Source organism: Mauremys mutica, chromosome 4 (genome assembly GCF_020497125.1).
Source record: "Mauremys mutica isolate MM-2020 ecotype Southern chromosome 4, ASM2049712v1, whole genome shotgun sequence".
In the NCBI taxonomy this organism is placed as follows: domain Eukaryota; kingdom Metazoa; phylum Chordata; order Testudines; family Geoemydidae; genus Mauremys; species Mauremys mutica.
In genome coordinates, this window is record NC_059075.1 from 148911774 (window position 1) to 148931445 (window position 19672).

A 19672-nucleotide genomic window follows, 5' to 3' on the forward strand; every position below is an offset into this window, starting at 1 on the left:
GGGTGCAGCTTTAGGAGAGGGGACCTTTGCGGGGTTACAGAGTGTGGGTGTTGAAAGATCAGTTGACTGGCAGGTAAATGGGATGGTGACAAACTGTTAATGGTTCAAAAGAATTATTTCAAAAGAATGATTTGAGGTCCGGAAAATCTGCTGTATAGTGAGAGAGTGGAGGAGCATGATCTGTTTAGTGACGAGAAGGTTAAGAGGTGACGTGATCCTGGTCTGTAAGCGCCTAAATGAGGAGGGGATTGCTGAGAGCAGAGGGCTGTTTAATTCCCAGGCAAAGGCAGAGCAAAATCCACAGGATGAGAGCTGAAGGGAGAAAAATTCAGGCTGGCAATAAGGGTCCAGTGTTTACCAGGGAGGGGAATTCATCATTAGAACAGCTTCCCTATGAGGGGGTGGATTTTCCATCACTGGGAGTCTGTCAGTGGAGATGGGGTGTCTCTTTCTCAAAGCCCCGCTCTAGCTCAGCCAGGGGTTAATGGGTAAGAGGTGATACCACAAAGATTCCCCGGACTTCATTTTGTGTCCCCAGCTTCCATTTTGAATAGGCAAAAGTCACTCCACCATTAGAAGCTGAAGTTCACCTGGTACTTCACTGCTGAAAGTAGGCCAAAAGGTCGAAAGTTGAGCGGGGGCAGAGGGAGGAATAGAACTGGTAGAAAGCCAAAAAGGTGCAGAATAACTCAATGATAAACAACTAGCGATGAACATGCACGGTAAAGATCCGATAGCTGACAGGACAGTATAAAAGGCAAATAGTTAAGACTATTAAAACAGTTAGGAGCAGAGGGAATGAAGAGATCGAGTGGAGAGCCGACCTGAAAGAGCGGAGCCAAACGGAGTGAAGCAACCTGGAAAACCAGCAGCAGAGTCAACACAGCAAAATCAGCAAATAAGGTGAGTCTCTTAGTTACAATGATAGTATAGTGTAGTATTAATGTGTGTGTGAGAGGATGTATGAGTGTTAATTGTGCTTTACAGATGTAAAACTCAAAGTACATTTTAAGATTCCTATCAGCACAAAAAACACAAAAAAGAAGCTTACAAGAAGTGGAAGACTGGACAAATGACCAAGGAGGAGTATAAAAATATTGCTCAGGCATGCAGGAGTGAAATCAGGAAGGCCAAATCACACTTGCTGTTGCAGCTAGCAAGAGATGTTAAGAGTAACAAGAAGGGTTTCTACAGGGATATTAGCAACAAGAAGAAAGTCAAGGGAAGTGTGGGCCCCTTACTGAATGGGGGAGACAACCTAGTGACAGAGGATGTGGGAAAAGCTAATGTACTCAATGCTTTTTTTAAGTATCAGAGGGGTAGCCGTGTTAGTCTGGTTCTGTAAAAGCAGCAAAGAGTCCTGTGGCACCTTATAGACTAACAGACGTTTTGCAGCATGAGCTTTCATGAGTGAATACCCACTTCTTCTTGCATCCGAAGAAGTGGGTATTCACCCATGAAAGCTCATGCTGCAAAACGTCTGTTAGTCTATAAGGTGCCACAGGATTCTTTAATGCTTTTTTTGCCTCTGTCTTCACGAACAAGGTCAGCTCCCAGACTGCTGCACTGGGCAGCACAGCATGGGGCGGAGTGACCAACCCCCTGTGGAGAAAGAAGTGGTTCAGGACTATTTAGAAAAGCTGGATGAGCACAAGTCCATGGGGCCGGATGCGCTGCATCCGAGGGTGCTAAAGGAGTTGGCAGATGTGATTGCAGAGCCATTGGCCATTATCTTTGAAAACTCATAGCAATCCGGGGAGGTCCCGGATGTCTGGATAAAGGCTAATGTAGTGCCCATCTTTAAAAAAAGGGAAGAAGGAGGATCCGGGGAACTACAGGCCAGTCAGCCTCACCTCAGTCCCTGGAAAAATCATGGAGCAGGTCCTCAAGGAATCCATTCTGAAGCACTTAGAGGAGAGGAAAGTGATCAGGAACAGTCAGCATGGATTCACCAAGGGCAAGTCATGCCTGACTAACCTGATTGCCTTCTATGAGGAGATAACTGGCTCTGTGGATGAGGGGAAAGCAGTGGATGTATTATTTTTGTCTTTAGCAAAGCTTTTGATACGGTCTCCCACAGTATTCTTGCCAGCAAGTTAAAGAAGTATGGGCTGGATGAATGGACTATAGGGTGGATAGAAAGGTGGCTAGATCGTCGGGATCAATGGGTAGTGATCAATGGCTCCATGTCTAGCTGGCAGTTGGTATCAAGTGGAGTGCCCCAAGGGTCAGTCCTGGGGACGGTTTTGTTCAATATCTTCCTTAATGATCTGGAGGATGGTGTGGACTGCACCCTCAGCAAGTTTGCAGATGACACTAAACTGGGAGGAGTAGTAGATACGCTGCAGGGTAGGGATAGGATACAGAGGGACCTAGACACAATAGAGGATTGGGCCAAAAGAAATCTGATGAAGTTCAACAAGGACAAGTGCAGAGTCCTGCACTTAGGATGGAAGAATCCCATGCACTGCTGCAGACTAGGGATCAAATGGCTAGGCAGCAATTCTGCAGAAAAGGACCTATGGGTTACAGTGGATGAAAAGCTGGATATGAGTCGACAATGTGCCCTTGTTGCCAAGAAGGCTAATGGCATTTTGGGCTGTATAAGTAGGGGCATTGCCAGAAGATTGAGGGGCATGATCATTCCCCTCTATTTGACATTGGTGAGGCCTCATCTGGAGTACTGTGTCCAGTTTTGGGCCCCACACTACAAGAAGGATGTAGAAAAATTGGAAAAAGTCCAGCGGAGGGCAACCAAAATGATTAGGGGGCTGGAGCATGTGACTTGGGAGGCTGAGGGAACTGGGACTGTTTAGTCTGCAGAAGAGAAGAATGAGGGGGGATTTGATAGCTGCTTTCAACTACCTGAAAGGGGGTTCCAAAGAGGATGGCTGTTCTCAGTGGTAGCAGATGACAGAACAAGGAGCAATGGTCTCAAGTTGCAGAGGGGGAGGTTTAGGTTGGATATTAGGAAAAACTTTTTCACTAGGAGGGTGGTGAAGCACTGGAATGGGTTACCTAGGGAGGTGGTGGAATCTCCTTCCTTAGAGGTAAAAAAGGTCAGGCTTGACAAAGCCCTGGCTGGGATGATTTAGTTGGGGATTGGTCATGCTTTGAGCAGGGGGTTGGACTAGATACCTCCTGAGGTCCCTTCCAACCCTGATATTCTAGGATTCTATGATTCACTGGAGAATACACTAATAGATTTTTTTAAAGTAGCTATTTTTACAGATTCTGAGTGGGTACTAAGAGCCCACCGTAGTGGACTGGGTGTCCCAGTGGCAGAAAAGTGAAATGAGATTAGCAGATAACAAGCCTGTTGCACGTGCCAAGAAAGTGTCTTACCTTTGGAATTTTGCACAGCAGAGAGAACAGCCAGTACAAATGGGAAAGGTAAGGGGGCCATAAGAAAGAGACTGCAGAGGCTCAGTGGAATAACAGTGCACATGAGGAGGCTAAGGAAGGAGCTAACGAGGGGACATTGTGGCAACCGCAATTCCAGTTAGCTCCAATAGCAGTAGTAGAAGAGGATAAAACAGACCAAATAGGTCTAATATCCCTACAGAAAAAAAGATCCAGCAGTAAAAAGGCTTGTAGCTAAACGGGAATATCAAGGGTGGAAAATTTGACTGCATAATACAGGATTAATTTTAGCTACCCAAATGGGGAAAATGTTGCCAGTGTGGGTTGTCCCAACTGAAATAAGATCTGAAATGATAACCCTCGTCCATAATAACGCACATCTAGACAAGGAGAAAACTCTCAGCAGGCTGCAAGCTGCAGCTGGTGGCCAAATGCGAGAACCGATATAGCAGTATGTAAATAATTGCTTGCCTTGTGCTGCCAATAATGCAGCTGGTATAATGGACTGGTAGAAGGACCCCCCTGAGTCATCAAAGGATAGAGGGTCCCTGGGCCAGAATACAAATTGATTGTATCGGTCCATAACCTAAAACTGCAAAAGGAAACCAATATTGTCTGGTTATAATTCAGTGTGAGACCAAAGGAAAAGTGACAGAAGGAAAAGTGAAGTGAAAAATGGTGTTTCTCTCCTGTCACTCGCCCCTGGGGGTGTCACAGCCAGATGGAGCTTTGGGACGGGCACTGAAGATGAATCCTGCATCCAAATAGGACTGCCGAGGGGCCAGAGGAATCAGAGAATTCCCAGAATTGGGAAAAGGCAAGAGGACCCTGCCTTGCTCCCTGCAGCATGATGCCCCCCCTACCTGCTCCCTGCAGCACAGCACCCCCTACTGAGCCCCCACCCCACTCCTGGCAGCACAGTGCCCCCTACTGAGCGCCCATCCCACTCTCTGCAGTGCCCCCTAACACCACATTGGGTTACTGCATTGAGCACCACTCTCACTGCCCTCCAGGCTGTGTATTGTGTGGGCCCCTGAAAGCAGGCCAGGCTCAAGGGTCGAGCAACCATGCTGGGGTGGCTGCATCTGCCTTCTTCCCTGATTCCTGTCATTGCATGTGCTCCTGGACCCTGCCCACGGGCCAGGCTAGGCTCAGCATGGCATGCAGGGTCCCAGAGCAACAGTCACACCCACAGCAGGGGGCCCACTGCGGAGCAACAGGGGTGCCCTTCCCAAGCACCACCTACAACGCAAGCTTGTATTTGAAGACAAACAACAAGCCCCACCTTTTCAGCCATTGAAGATGTGGGTTATTGTTCATAGATGGGAATTCATTGGACTTGAACTAACTGTGTTTGTTTGTACCACTGTGTTTTAGTTAATAAAACATGCGATTTGGGATTTCATTTCATGTCAATATTCCTTCACCCTGGGCACTTTACAAAGTTGAGAAGTTGATGACGATGACTCAAACCATGCCATTGCTATGGAAAAACTGGTATTTTGTTTTGAGTTTTTCCTTCAATTTATTTACAAGCTCCAGGAAAAAAAACAACCCTCACAAAGCAAATTTTAAAAGTACAAGTATTGGGAATGCAACATTTCCATCACAGCCGGTCATCTCAATACCGTCTCCATGGCTCAGAGCATAGAGGTTAACCAATGTGTTATCCACAACACAAATACGGGACGTGTGACTCTAACTCACAGCTTCCTTCGCATCCCAGTGAGTGCTCAAATCTCCAAGCAGCCTGGCACGATCTCCCCAGTGGAACTATGGCCAACTTACTCCAGTGAAGCTACAGCCAATTGACACCAGCTGGGGATCTGGCCCCACTGAATCTGTTGGAACTATACCTGATTTATGCCCGCTGGGAATCTGGTGTAGCAGACTATACCCCTTGTGTTGTTACATCTGCAAGCTGAGACCTCAGAGACATAGACTGTTACTAGTAACCTGAACTCAATGACTGAATAGTTTAAATGTTTTGATTCCAGCCTTTCAACCTTCCACTGGATGAAAAGTTTTTGCTCTCCCAATGCAATTCTGCCCGGGGAAGCTCCCAGCCAGCGGATCATTTTCTGCCTTTGTCTGTGAGATTAAAGACCCCTCAGAAATCGAGAGAGATGAATCTAGTTGAGGAGTGAATTCTAAGTGGATTATGGGACAATACAGCACAAGAACATCTTTTTTGACATTCACGGTGCACGTCCGACTGGGTGCCACCACAGGTTGTGTTGGCTGGGCCATGTATAACTTTCATTGAAAAGAGTCGGTTGGAACTCTTCTGATGGCATACGTCTCCTTCAGAAAATGCCATTTCATTGAAACTGCCATTTCCTTGCATGGAAATGCATCAATTTCATTTAGGAAAAAACCTGGAACAAAATGCTTTGACCTTTAGTGGAACATTCTGATATCCCATTTCCAAATGACGTTTCCTTTCAATTTTTTAAATTGCGTATTCCATAATATTTTTTAAATGGTATATTATGTTATATTAAAAAAAATGAAAAAGTCTAACCCAGAACAAATTGTTTTGGTCAACACTAGATGTTCGCTCCTCCTCCCCCACAGATTTTGTTTTAGGGGAAGTTTTAAATTTGTTTCTTTTCATTCTGTTTTGGAAGGGATGTTCCTCCCTCCCCCCCCAAAAATCACAGAATTCCCCATAAAATGGAAAACCATCCAGATCCATCTATGAATCCACCGTGTCTCTGCTTTAGCCCAAGCAGAAGAGGCAGGTGCATGTCCAACTGTGTGTAACCCTCTGCTGCCCGGGCAACATATTGTGGTTTGTAATTCCCATCGTGTCTCTGAGTTAGCACAAACATTGGAGGCTTGTGATGTTAGACCCATAGTCCCCATGGCGAGCACCGTTATGTGGGTGTGGTGGAGGGCTGGAAGGCTGTGTGGGTCCTTTGGTGCTGCAGATAGCCTGAGCTCTGCCGGAAGCTCTTGCCGCATTGGTGGCAGCGGTAGGGTTTTTCACCGGTGTGGATGCGCTGGTGGGTGAGCAGGTTGGAGTTCTGGCTAAAGGTCTTGCCACACTGCAGGCACTTGTACGGGCGCTCACCGGTGTGAGTGGTCTGGTGCTGGATGTAGGTGGAGCTCTGGCTGAAGCCCTTGCCGCATTGGTGGCAGCGGTAGGGTCGCTCCCCAGTGTGAGTGCGCTGGTGGGTAACCAGATGGGCACTGCGCCCAAAGGCGCGCCCACAGTCCGGGCACTTGTAGGGCCGCTCACCGGTGTGTGAGGCCTGGTGAGTGATGAGGTTGGAGCTCTGACTGAAGGCCTTGCCGCATTGGTGGCAGTGGTAGGATCTCTCGCCTGTGTGGGCCCGGCGGTGCTGGGCCAGGGCCGAGCTCTGCCCAAAGCACTTCCCACACTCACCGCACTGGTATGGTTTCTCACCAGTGTGGATGCGGAGGTGCTGGGCCAGTGTGGAGCCCTGTGTGAAGCTGCGCCCGCACTCGGGGCACTGGTATGGCTTCTCCGCCAAGTGCACGCCTTGGTGCTTGAGCAGGGACGAGCGCTCCACGAAGACCCGTCCGCACTGGGGGCACTCGTGGCGCTTGACCCCTGCGTGCACCCGCTGGTGGGTCAGCAGGTTGGCATTCTGGCTGAAACCGCGGCCGCACTGTGGGCAGCGGTAGGGCTTCTCGCCCGTGTGGGTGCGCCGGTGCGTGGTCAGGTTGGAGCTCTGGGCGAAGCGCTTGCCGCAGTCAGCGCACTGGTAGGGGCGTTCCCCACGGTGAATGCGCTGGTGCTGGCACAGGGCTGAGCTCCAGCTGAAGCGCTTGCCGCAGTCAGGGCACTGGTAGGGACGGTCCCCGGTGTGGGTGATCTGGTGCTGCAGCAGGTGGGAGCTCTGCCCAAAGGTCTTGTCGCACTCGCTGCACCGGAATGGCTTCTCGGCTGGCTGGGAGGCAGAGGTGAGATCTCCAAGCACATCCAGCTGAGGGGCAGGAGAGGGAGCCCCAAACTCCTCTTCTTTGTTGCACCGGACGGGCTTCTTGTCCTGCTGGGGGTTAGCAGTGGGATCCCTGAGTACCTCGTCCCCACAGCCAGTGGAGTCTGCCAGGTTCTCCCAGAGGGGGAATGGGCACAGGGGGCTGTGGGCAGAGGGGGCAGAATGGAACATCCCTACAGTGTTGGCACCTTCCTTGCTCAGCGTCCTGGCAACAGCTAGAATGAAGAGACAATCCACATCAGAGTCAATGCCTGAGTCAGTCTGTTGTTATAACATCTACTGCAGGGGCACCTATGAATGGGGATGGTGCAGGGCTCATGGCACTGGACCAGGAGTCAGGAGATCTGGGTTCAGTTTCCTGCTCTGAAACGGACTTCCTGAGTGATGCTGGGTGAACCTCTCTGGGCCTCAGTTCCCCACCTTTAGTCTGATCCTTCCCGGCCTCACAGGGGCTGTGTGTGGCTAAACTCATAAATGACTGTGAGGTGCTCAGACCCGGCACTGGTGAGGCCAGATAAATAACATGGATAGATACATGTGCCCCGCTGGGCCGGGCACTGCAAAGACAGAGTGATGGAGAGTAGGACCCTGTCACACTGGGTGGTGCACAGGCACCCGGGAAGTGAGATTGGGATGCTGGGCACTGCGCGAGCACAGAGTGACTGAGTTCAGTAGGGTGGGTGAGGCACCGGAACCAAGATCAGTGTGCCAGGCACTGCACAGACACACAGTGACCGAGATCAGGGCACCGTCACGCCGGGTGCTGCACAGACACTCAACTGAGCTCAGGGCCCCATCACGCTGGGCGCTGCACAGATACACAGCGACTGAGATCAGGGACCTGTTGTGCCAGGTGCTGCACAGACACACACTGACTGAGATCAGGGCCCCGTCATGCCGGGCGCTGCACAGACACACAGTGACTGAGATCAGGGACCCGTCGTGCCAGGCGCTGCACAGACACACAGTGACTGAGATCAGGGCCCTGTCACGCCGGGCGCTGCACAGACAGACACTGACTGAGATCAGGGACCTGTCGTGCTGGGCGATGCACAGACACACAGCGACTGAGATCAGGGACCCGTCGTGCCGGGCGATGCACAGACACACAGCGACTGAGATCAGGGACCCGTCGTGCTGGGCGCTGCACAGATATGCAGTAAGGGTGGGGGATGGAGAAGTGATTTGTTACCCGTTTCAAGGGGCTCCTCTTTTATGTCACAAAGCAGCTCAGGTTGGTGTCCTGTTTCCTGGAGAGGTTGGGGCTTCTCTTTGGGGATACAGAGCCGCTCACAGTGGGGTCCTGCTGGTTCACCCTTTCCCTCCTCCTCCTGGGATAGCCACTCAGGACGGAGCTGCGGCTGGTCCAGCTGGGACCCCGGAGATTCCCATAATGCCCCAGGGGAGGCCATCTTCTCCGGGGTCCCTCATTCAACCTTCACTCGCACGCACGGCGACCTGGGGAAGAGCCGGACAGGTCACCGGGGCCTGGGACGGAGACTGCAGGGGGTGGGGGAGCAGAGCACACACCAGCAGGGGGCGCTGTGGGGGCTGGGGGGGAGGGGCCAGTAGCCTTGGCTAGAGCCAGGCTGGGTCTGTCGGTGCTTCCCCCAGGCACCGCTCTGCCAGTGCCCCCCCACCCCGCCCCAGCCCCCTCCCGCCCCAGCCCTGTTCCCAGCTCAGCCCGGCCCGGGGCTGCCTGGGGCGGCGCGGGGGGGGGGGGTGTCTCTCCAGCCCGATCCCCTCCGCCCTGCAGCGGCTTCTCCCGGACAGCGATTTCCTGCCTCCGCCGCGGTTTCGGTCCCTCCCTCCCCGGTGGCGCCCGCGGCCGCCTCTCGCTGCAGCCCGGCACCCCCCACTCACCGCCCGGCGGGGGCGACCCCCCCCCCAGAGCCCGCTGCTCCCGACCGGGCTGCAGACCCGGGCGCTGTCAGGAAGGTCCCTCCGTTATCCTGTCCCCGGCCCAGCTGCCTGCTCTGTTAAGCGGCAGACTCAGGATTCACTGGGCTTAACCCTTCCCACCCCAGCCATGCTGCTGCAGGAGCCGCTAAATGCAGTGTGAGAAACGGGTCGGATGGATCCCCTCACTGGTGTAAATTGGCCCCATTTCCACTGGAGTCAATGGGGGCTAGGGGTGACCAGAGAGCACATGTGAAAAATTGGGCCTGGGGGGTGCAGGGCAATAGGCACCTGTATAGGAAAAAGGCTCTGAATTTTGGGACTGTCGCTATAAAATTGGGACAGATCCCCAGCTGGTGTAAATCAGCAACACTCCATTGTGGTGACACTGATTTACACCTAGGGTGACCAGACAGCAAGTGTGAAAAATCGGGAGGGGGGTGGGGTGGGGAACAGGAGCCTGTGTAAGAAAAAGCCCCAAATATCGGGACTGTCCCTATAAAATCGGGACATCTGGTCACCCTATTTACACCAGTGAAGGATCTGACCCTGGGACATCTTTTGACATCTCTGTTAGGCAAAAGCTCCCCAGATTATCTTGTCACTCTTCAGGCCTTTTCTCTGTCCTAGCCTTTCAGCCTATTGTCTGTCTTTCCGCTATTCCGCTGGCCAGATCTCATGGCAGCCTCCACACGTGGACTGGAAGTTTCTCCCTCAACACCTGAGAGACTAGACCCCCTCTTAAACTCCTGGCGTATTCTGTGGGCAACCTTGGCCTCCCCTCCCCGCACCCTGCCATTACAGTAGTTTATAATAGCTTGGATTTAGAGTCATGGAGTTCAAGGCCAGAAGGGTCCATTGTGCCCATCTGGGTCAGGCTCCTGCCTAAACCAGGCCAGAGAATCTCCTCCAGGATTCCTGCCTCTGGTCCAGTAACTCCTGGCTGAGCTAGAGCGGAGCTTTGAGAGAGAGACACCCCATCTCCACGGACAGACTTCCAGTGATGGACAACCCACCTCCTCCCTAGGGAAGCTCTCCCAATGGTTCATTCCCCTTCCAGATAAACACTGGCCCCTAATTCCCAGCCTCAATTTGTCTCCCTTCTGCTCCCAGCCAGTAGATCGTGCTCTGCCTAGATTGGAGGATAAGGAGCCCTCTGCTCTCAGCAATCCTCTCCCCATGTCAATGCTTACACCCCATGTCAGTCACGTCACCTCTTAACCTTCTCTTGAATAAACTAAACCCATTGAACTCCTTTGGTAGCTCACTACTGGCAGGCTTGGCAGAATTTTATTTTTTAAAATAATGTTGATAGATCACATCAGTTTGGTTTGAAGCAATTTTTTCAATATTTATTTATTCAATTTTTCACAGTTGTGGGAAATTAGAAGGGTTCCAACAAGGGTGTGTGTGTATGTGTGTGTGTGGGGGGGGAGATGTCAGACAATAATTATTTAATGACGGTAGACTTTGAGATTTAAAAAGTTAAAGCCTTATATTTACCAAAACACTAATGATCAATGTCACATGTCAAAATAGACAATGTACGTAGCCTTAAATCAAACTCTAGTTCTCAAGCAGCATGTTTTTTGCCTTACCTATCTGTACATTTGTATTATTAGAACGGAAATTGTTTTTCATCTGTGGGTGTGGGTGGATGGTGAAACTGACATTTATTGACATTTACCAATAAACATATTATCTTAACCATAGAGCAGGTTTTCCAGCCGTTGAATAGCTCCTGTAGCTCTTCTCTGAACCCTTCTCCAATGGTGGGAGAGCTTTGCTTTGCCAGCAAAGGCCCAAATGCCGCTCTCACTTCCCTGGGATTTTCCCCAATAGACTTTTGTGAGAACAGTGTTGTGACACCAATAGACAAGGTGCCTGCTCATGCCAAGGCCCCTAGGCCTCACTGAATACTGACAAATGCAGAGCTGGAAACCAGACTGGTTCACCTGTGTGTTAGCATTGTTAAAGTATATATTAGCGTCATAGAAATATGTTCTGGGTTTGGACTTTTTAAAACGCTTGTGAGTTGCTGCAGGCATTGAGCTCAATTATAATATCTCTATCCTCTGTTATAAGGTACTATTGAAGTGTTTGCTCTGTAACTAGTAAAGTGTTTGCTATGAAACTGGAAACCCTCAGTCAGGAGACAAGCATTACCAAGTGTGTGATACTCGTTTACCACGAGAGGTGTCACCTCCTGCCCAACAGAAGAAGGCCCATAGACACCAGACAACCCATTGTGGAGTGGAACATCAAGTGGACACAAGATTTTGTTGATTGTTTTCCCCACAAAGAGGGGACTGGCAGAAAGGATCGTCCCAGCAGGGTTTGAACTCTGGGGGAAGGGAATAAAATCCCCATCAAGAAGAAATTGTCAACACTCTGCTGCTAGGAATGTGGAGAGGGCAATATTACTGAGGTTAAGGACTCTGCTTAGCTCCAGAGCACTTATAGTGCTTGTACATTACAACAGCTTTTATCACTTTTTGGAACCTAAGACTGTAACTCATCTGTGTGTAAGTTACCTGCTTTAACTTTGTGAATAACTCTCTTGTTTCCTTTTTTTAGTTAATAAACCTCTAGTTAATTACAGGATTGGCCACAAGTGTTGTCTTTGGGGGAAGATTTAAGGTGCAATTGACCTGGGGTAAGTGACTGGTCCTTTGGGACTGCTAGTAACCTGACTATTGTGTCAAGTATCAGGGGGTAACCCTGTTAGTCTGTATCCACAAAAATAAGGAGGAGTCCGGTGGCACCTTATAGACTAACAGATGTATTTGTGGGTTTTCTACCCACAAAAGCTTATGCCCAAATACATCTGTTAGTCTTTAAGGTGCCATCGGACTCCTCGTTTTTTCTGAATACCGTTGTGATTTTTGGTGTCAGGGACTCTCTCTCACAAAAGCAGGTTTGCCCGGGTGGCAAGCTAGACGGAGCACCCACAGCAACTGCTGGTGACTCCAGTTAAAGCAGTTATTATAGCGCTTGAGGAGTTCACATGTGGTGCTTGGTTGGCGAAATCTACATTATAGAACACACACCCGGTCTGGGGTTTGTGGCCTGGTTTGCAGCACTCTGCCCTGAGACTGGCACCCACCTTGATGAGCCGCTCCAAGCGGCTTGACACCCTGTGTGATCTGTGCCACCCAGCCTCACTCCCGCAGGCAGCCAGAGGCCCGAGAGGGAGAGAAATCCGCTCCCTTGCGTCTGGGGAGGGATGGGTTAAACCCACCGAGTTCCTCAGCCCGGGTCAGAGCAGGAGAAGCCGGCCCGGGATGGGGACGTAATAACTAGAGGGACCTTCCTGTGCCAGCCCCGACCGACACTGGGGTCCCCGGCCCGGCTCCCGGCCTGCGTGTGCGCAGGGCGAGTCCCCGGCTGCAGCCCCGGGCCCCGGCAGGGCGGTGAGGGGGGCGCGGCTCCGGGGCGGGAGGGAAACAGCCGCAGAGGGAGGAAATCGCTGTGGGGCCGCAGGGCCGGGGGATCTGAGCTGCCCTGTGCCTGGGACCAGAGGGATCCCCCCTCCCAGCCAGCTGGTCCTATAGGAGATCTAACCGCCCCGCCCCTTGTCTCTCTGCTGGTCCCCTGGGCAGCGCTAGAGACGTCTCCGTTCCAGCCCCTGCTGCGCTTGGAGCTCGGGGCATGTCTACACGACAGGGGCGCAGGGAGGGCGCTGTGCTGGTAACTCCACAGCCCAGGCGCTTCCTACCGCAGGGGCGGGGGTGTGGTTTATGTACCTCTCCCAGAGGCAGTAGCTAGGCCCAGGGAAGACTTCTCGCCTTGACCTGGCCACATCTGTATTGGGCCTAACTACACCAGGCTGCCCCTGAAAATGTTCACGGCCCTGAGTCATGCAGCTGGGCCCATCTAATTTTTAGCCTAGATGAGGCCCCCGGCTTGGAAGCTGGTAGCTCTGGCCCCGAAGATCCCTCGTTTGATCCCTGTTGCCTGTCACATTAGCACTTCTTCCTCCCAGATGTTTTGTCTTCAGGACCCCCATGCTGTGCCCACGGGTCTCCTGGCCCTTTTCCCCGTGTTCCGCGATCATATGTCCCTCCAGGCAAGAAGTTCAAACTCACAGAGCATCCTTTGTAACAGCTGTTCAACCCAGCCCTGGTCTCCCCTCTTTTCTGTCCTCAGGGCTGGATTTCCACCCCCCAGACCGGCCGTGAGTCCCAGATGGAGCCAGAGGTAGAGCCGGGCACGCTGGATCCCCAGCGCTCCAGTGACAGCCGCGTCCCTACAGGCACTCCTGCAGGTGAGAGACACTTCCTAACTAACCCTGGCTCCCCAAGATGCCCTGAGCCCATCCAGTCCCGCCTCATCTCGTCCAGTTCGGCACTGGAACCAACAGCTGCCACGTCAAAGAGACAGGGGTCAGTTGTGACTCCAGCTGGATAAGTAATCGGAGACATACGGGATGGATTTGTTTTTTCAGACACACTTCTGGTTATAAATGGCAGGTAAAGTGTTAATCGATGAGGCCCAGATGTTCAAAGCGTGGAACAGGCATGTGTGGTGGGTGGTTATAAGCACTAGGAGGTGTGTAGATGGTTTTGTTTGTATAGTTCTAGGACAATGAGGTCTTGGTCCACCACTTGAGCTCCTAAATGCTACAGTAATACAAATAAATCACACTAATAGTAATAATTATACACCATGGTTGTAAGTACCTTATTGAGCTGCTGGACACTCTATCCATTCAGTCACCATTCTTCAAGACATCTAGGAATCCTTTATAAATGGAGCCTTATTATAAAGTGGAACCAATTTTTTCTGCCTTGTGAATTCTCAGATTTGTCGAACAAAATGTTTCTCAAATTTCTCCAGTTAAATAGACACGTGTCATTCAGCCAGGAGTTACTGGGTGGAGGGAGGACTCGCTGGGGAGATTCTCTGGCCTGGGTTAGGCAGGAGAACATCAGAGTGGCCATACTGGGTCAGACCAATGGTCTATGTTGCCCAGTGTCCAGTCTTCCGACAGTGGCAGGTGCCAGATGCTTCAGATGGAATGAACGGAACAGGGCAACTTAATGAGTGATCGTCATCCCTGTCGTCCAGTCCCAGCTTCTGTCAGTTGGAGGTTTGGGGGCGCCCAGAGCATGGGGTTGTATCTCTAACCATCTTGGCTAATAGCCACTGGAGGGTGGACTGGGTGGTTATGATGGGCCCTGCTGGCCTTAAATTAATTCTTGGTTGGCAGATCATGCTAACAGTGATTGCTATAGAAGTGTACACAACTCACAAACTGGGTTACATTGGCGAGTTAAAGGGGGTTCCAAAGAGGATGGATCTATACTGTTCTCAGTGGTAGCAGATGACAGAACAAGGAGTAATGGTCTCGAGTTGGAGTCGGGGAGGTTTAGGTTGGATATTAGGAAACATTATTTCACTAGGAGGGTGGTGAAGCACTGGAATGGGTTACCTAGGGAGGTGGAGGAATCTCCTTCCTTAGAGGTTTTTAAGGTCAGGGTTGACAAAGCCCTGGCTGGGATGATTTAGTTGGGGATTGGTCCTGCTTTGAGCAAGGGGTTGGACTAGATGACCTCCTGAGGTCCCTTCCACCCTGATATTCTTTGATTCTAACCCTGTCAGTCTATCTCCATCCACATTAATCTCTCTGCCCATCTACCCCATGTGTACTTCTCTCTTGGAGAATCCACCCCATTCCTAGGGGGGCTGTTCCATGGGTTAATCCCCCTCCCTGGTAAACACTGGCTGTGGCCAAAAGGGCTAGTGTAGTCCTTGGATGCATAAACAAGGGAATCTTTAATAGAAGCAGAGAGGTTATTTTATCTCTGTATTTGTCATTGGTCCAACCGCTCTTAGATTCTCCATCCCTGACAGTTTTAAAATCAAGTTGAGATGTTTTTCTAAAAGCTCTGCCCAAGGAATGATTTGGGGGCAGGTCTCTGGCCTGTGTTACACAGGAGGTCAGACTAGATGATCACACTGGTCTCTCGTGGCATTGTAATCTATGAAGTATTACAGCCAAGGATCTTGATACTGGGTGAAGTTCTCTGGCCTGGGTTACACAGGAGGCTGGACTGGATGAGCACAATAGGCTCTTCTGGCCTTGACATCCACAGGTGAAGTCCTTGCCCCATTGTAGCCCATGGAATTGTGGATTCCAAGGCCAGAAGGGACCACTGTGATTATCTCGTCTGTTCTGCTCTATCACACAGGCCAGAGAACTTCCCTGAGTTAATTCCTATTTGAACTAGGCCGGATCTCTTAGAAAAACCTCCACACTTGCTTTAAAACTTGTCATGGAGAATCCGCCACAACCCTTGGTAGGTTGTCCCTATGGTTGATTACTCTCACTGTTAATAAAGCATGCCTCATAAGCTCTATGGGAGCTGCACTCTGGCCTCCAGCACATCCTGGATTTCAGCCCATGATACCTCTCCAAGCCTGCGTGTCGTGCTGGGACGCTGGCTCCCAGCCAGCTCCGTCTCTACAGGGTGGGTTGGGAGGCTGTTTTGCAGCTCAGTGAGTGGTGATCTGTTTCCATGTTGTTCCAGCTGGCGACGAGGCACAGAGCGGGGACAAGGAGGGGAGTCCTGGCCCGGAGGACGGGGCGCTGTCAGGCGGGTCCGAGTGGGAGTTGTCCCCCAGCCCCGACCGGGAGTGGCTGCCGATGACACTCCCCACTGCCAACTCAGGGAAACCCTACAACTGTGCTGACTGCGGCAAAGCCTTCACCTGGCCCTCGCACCTGGTGCAGCACCGGCGCATGCACACGGGTGAGCGCCCTTACCGCTGTGCCGACTGCGGCAAAGGCTTCGCCGACAGCTCGTCCCTAGTTAAGCACGGCCGGACCCACACGGGAGAGCGCCCCTACACCTGCCCCCAGTGTGGCAAAGGCTTTGTGGACAGCTCGTCGCTCACCAAACATGCCCGGACCCACACAGGCGAGCGTCCCTACTGCTGTCCCAGCTGTGGGCGCGGCTTCGCCGACAGCTCCCGGCTGGCCCAGCACCGACGCACCCATGCTGGGGAGCGACCTTACTGCTGCCCCGACTGTGGGAGGGCATTTGGCCGTCGGGCACACCTGATCGAGCACCGGTACACCCACACTGGCGAGAAACCCCACCGCTGCCACCAGTGTGGCAAAGGGTTCAGCCAGAGCTCCAACCTGACGCAGCACCAGAAGACCCACCTGGCGGAGAAGCCTTTCATTTGTCCACAGTGCGGGAAGGGGTTCTGTCTGCGCTCCCAGTTGGCCAAGCACCAGCGGCTGCACAGCCCTGACAACCCCCACCGCTGTCCCCAGTGCCACAAGGGCTTTGTGGACCGCTCACCGCTCCTCAAGCACCTGAGGATCCACACCGGGGAGCGGCCCTTCCGGTGCACTGAGTGTGGGAAGACTTTCAGCATGAGTTCACACCTCACACAGCACCAGCGAGTCCACACCGGTGAGAAACCCCACCACTGCCACCAGTGCGGCAAGGCATTTGCCCAGAGCTCCAACCTGACGCAGCACCTGCGCACCCATACTGGGGAGCGCCCATACAAGTGCCCCAAATGTGGCCGGGCCTTCAGTGATAGCTCCAGCTTCTTGAGGCACCAGCGGCTGCACAGTGGGGAGCGGCCCTACCGCTGCCACCAATGCGGCAAAGGCTTTGCTGATGGCAAGGTGCTGCGGAAGCACCAACTGACCCATAGCAGTGAGCGGCCCTTTGCCTGTGGGCAGTGTGGCCGCGCCTTTGCCCAGAGCTCCAACCTGGTGCAACACCAGGCCATCCACACCGGGGAGCGGCCCCATCGCTGCCACCAATGCGGCAAAGGGTTCTGCTTTCCCTCACAACTGGCGCAGCACCGGAAGCTCCATGCCACTATTATTGTGGTGGACGATGGTGATAACGAACTCCCCTCTCCATCTGCCAACTAAGCCCCTCCATTCCCCAGCTGCCCTGGGTGGGGATTGAACCCGGGACTCCTCTGTTGCTTGAATTACCGGGCGAAGAGGGTGATACAGACTTGTAATCCTTTATCCAGCCACTAGAGGGGGACAGGGAGCAGATTTAGTGCTAGAGCTGATCAAGGGACAGAAAGAAAAACAGTTTCACTAAGTCAATCTGGCTCTGGAACAAGACACTTTTTTTCTTTTAATTGAAATTGTTGGTGATATTTCCCCCCCAAAAGTCATGTGACTATAGGAAAATCTCAGCTTTTAAAAAAAGTAATTTTCTGATCCTCATAGTTGGGGAGAAAAGCTGAGAAAATTACTCCAAATGGCTCAGAATCGTGTCTAAACAGACCTTTACAATTATGATTTTCAGCATCTCATGATGTTTTTAAGCCATGACTATTCTGGAGGCTGGCTCGTGATTTTTGAATGCTTAGAGCGGCCATGCTGCTGGGGTTAAATTTTGGAGATATTTGTGAACCCACTCCAATCTCAATGGAGTTGGTGGAATTTGTTCATGTGTCTCGCAGTTGTGAAGGGTTTAGGAATCCAACAGAGGCTGAATTTATAGCCAGGATTCTAAGGCTCTAGTGTAATTCATTGACTTAATGCCTATTGCCAGGTCTACCTCTAGTGCACAACCCTGGCTACTACAATCCCACTGCTCACTCTCAGCTGGGGGAGTTACCCCTTTAGCTCAGGGTAGCATGGGATCATGCGTTGGGGTTGGGGCTAACGGACAAGAGCTGGTCAGGAAATGATTTGTTTGTCCCCATGAAAATTTTTTAATGAAAACATGGTTGGGAAAAATGTGTTTCCTTGAAATTTTTCATCTAAACTTTTGTGGGAAATGTTCAGGGTTTTTGTCAACAAACCTAAAGCTGAGAAAATTTGGGTTCCCCAAACCCAAACAGTTTCCAAGTATTTTTCAATGAACCCCACCAACTTTTCCATGCAATGGAAATTTCTAGGGGAAAGAAAAATGTTTTGTCAACAACAACAACAAAAGACCGGGGGGGCGGAGGGGGGGAAGGGGACGACGACATTTCCCACCTAAAAGCCTTTGGACGTCCAGCATTTGATCAGCTTTGGAAGAGAGTCATGTGCCCAAATTCCTTCAGCTCCTGTAATAATCACCTTTGGGGGCTGAGACCCCATGGGTTGGATATACAAGAATAAACAACACATCACAATCGAATTGGCTCCTTGCTTTTCAAGCCTTTTTGGAAATGTCCCACTATTGCTCCTATTTGATTTAAACCTCCCTGGTTTTATATATGTAATATGAAAATTAACATTTTCCTCCATTCTTTTCCCAAAACTTTTATGTGTTTATTTTTTTAGAAAACCAACACTTAAAAATAGAACTTAGGGAAGATTAGAAATAACAACCTACATTTTTTGTTGTATTTGTTAAAACACAAAACAAAAAATAAAAACCAAGGAAAGTTTTTTTTTCACCAGGCAAAAAACTTTGTTAACTACAGGATTCTAACAACAGTATCACAAATTAAGGGATAACCATTAATAACCTTAACTCTGCCCTTCAGGACGTGTTTTGTTACAGACTGGGCTACTGTTGTTAGGACTCCACCACTTGGATTTGGATGTTAGGAGTTAGACTTCCCAGCTGGGATTTTTCAAAGGAGTTGAAGAGAATTTGGTTTCTAAATTCAATGGGATTAAATTAATTAGAGTGAATTGACATTTTGTAAGCAAAACATATTCCTGGCAAAAAATGAAGTTTAGTGAAAAATGGGAGTTTTTCTCATGAACATGTTATTTTCAACAAAAAATGTTGACTAGTGATTACAAAATGCACATTTCTGTTTCACTTCAAATTGGATTTTTTGCTTTGCTCTCCTCTCGTCAAACACACTTTCTGTCTCACTTCTCCTTTCACCCATCATTTGCAGTGAGGAAAAAAAGAGGGGAGAGAAAATAACCCCAAAATCCCCAAAGTGAAAACTTTGTTTTTTAAATCCAGACCAAAACTGTGATTTGAAAGTAAAATGTTTTTACATTTCTTTCTCTCTCAAAAAAATGAAATTTTTCATGGTGAAAACTTTCATTCTTTTAACCAGTTCTAGATCAGATTTCCTGAGGGGATTTCAAGATCTTTTGTATGCTGGAAATCTGCCCCGATTCAAGACATCAGCCGCACCAATAGAATTAGTGATTTCCATAGTCTTCCCTAGGGGTTTACATTGGGACAGATACATGACGAGCAACTGGAATCAGCACAAATCCCAATTTAGACAATGCATCTGAAGAAGTGGGTATTCACCCACGAAAGCTCATGCTCCAATACGTCTGTTAGTCTTTAAGGTGCCACAGGACTCTTTGCTAATTTAGACAATGTTTGGGTTAAACTCTTCTTTCCTGAATCCTCCATATTTATTAGGCGCCACTTTAGAGACACCTGTGAACCTCTTCTCAGATGCATCCAGGACCTGGCTGCTTCTTGTGAAGCGTTGATAGAAGCCGTAATTGCTCTGATCCTTTCAGAATTGGACCT

General features: G+C 50.5%; 1 protein-coding gene and 1 pseudogene across 3 annotated transcripts; one reads left to right on the top strand and one right to left on the bottom strand.

Annotated features, from left to right (window-relative positions):
* The window catches only part of LOC123369100, a 35411-nt pseudogene extending 26571 nt beyond the window's left edge, over window positions 1-8840 (bottom strand).
* Window positions 42-19091, top strand: LOC123368319 (zinc finger protein 497-like). 3 transcript variants are annotated; one of them, XM_045013049.1, is made up of 4 exons: window positions 42-903; window positions 11826-11889; window positions 13383-13500; window positions 15767-19091. In XM_045013049.1, the coding sequence occupies exons 3-4, from the start codon at window positions 13422-13424 to the stop codon at window positions 17134-17136; spliced, it is 1449 nt and encodes a 482-aa protein (XP_044868984.1). In that variant the 5' UTR covers window positions 42-903; window positions 11826-11889; window positions 13383-13421; the 3' UTR covers window positions 17137-19091. The 3 variants fall into 3 exon arrangements, with proteins under 3 accessions (XP_044868984.1, XP_044868983.1, XP_044868982.1); XM_045013048.1 differs by lacking the exons at window positions 42-903; window positions 11826-11889 and adding an exon at window positions 12550-12646; XM_045013047.1 differs by lacking the exons at window positions 42-903; window positions 11826-11889 and adding an exon at window positions 12883-12923.
* The last annotated feature ends 581 nt before the right edge of the window (window positions 19092-19672 follow it).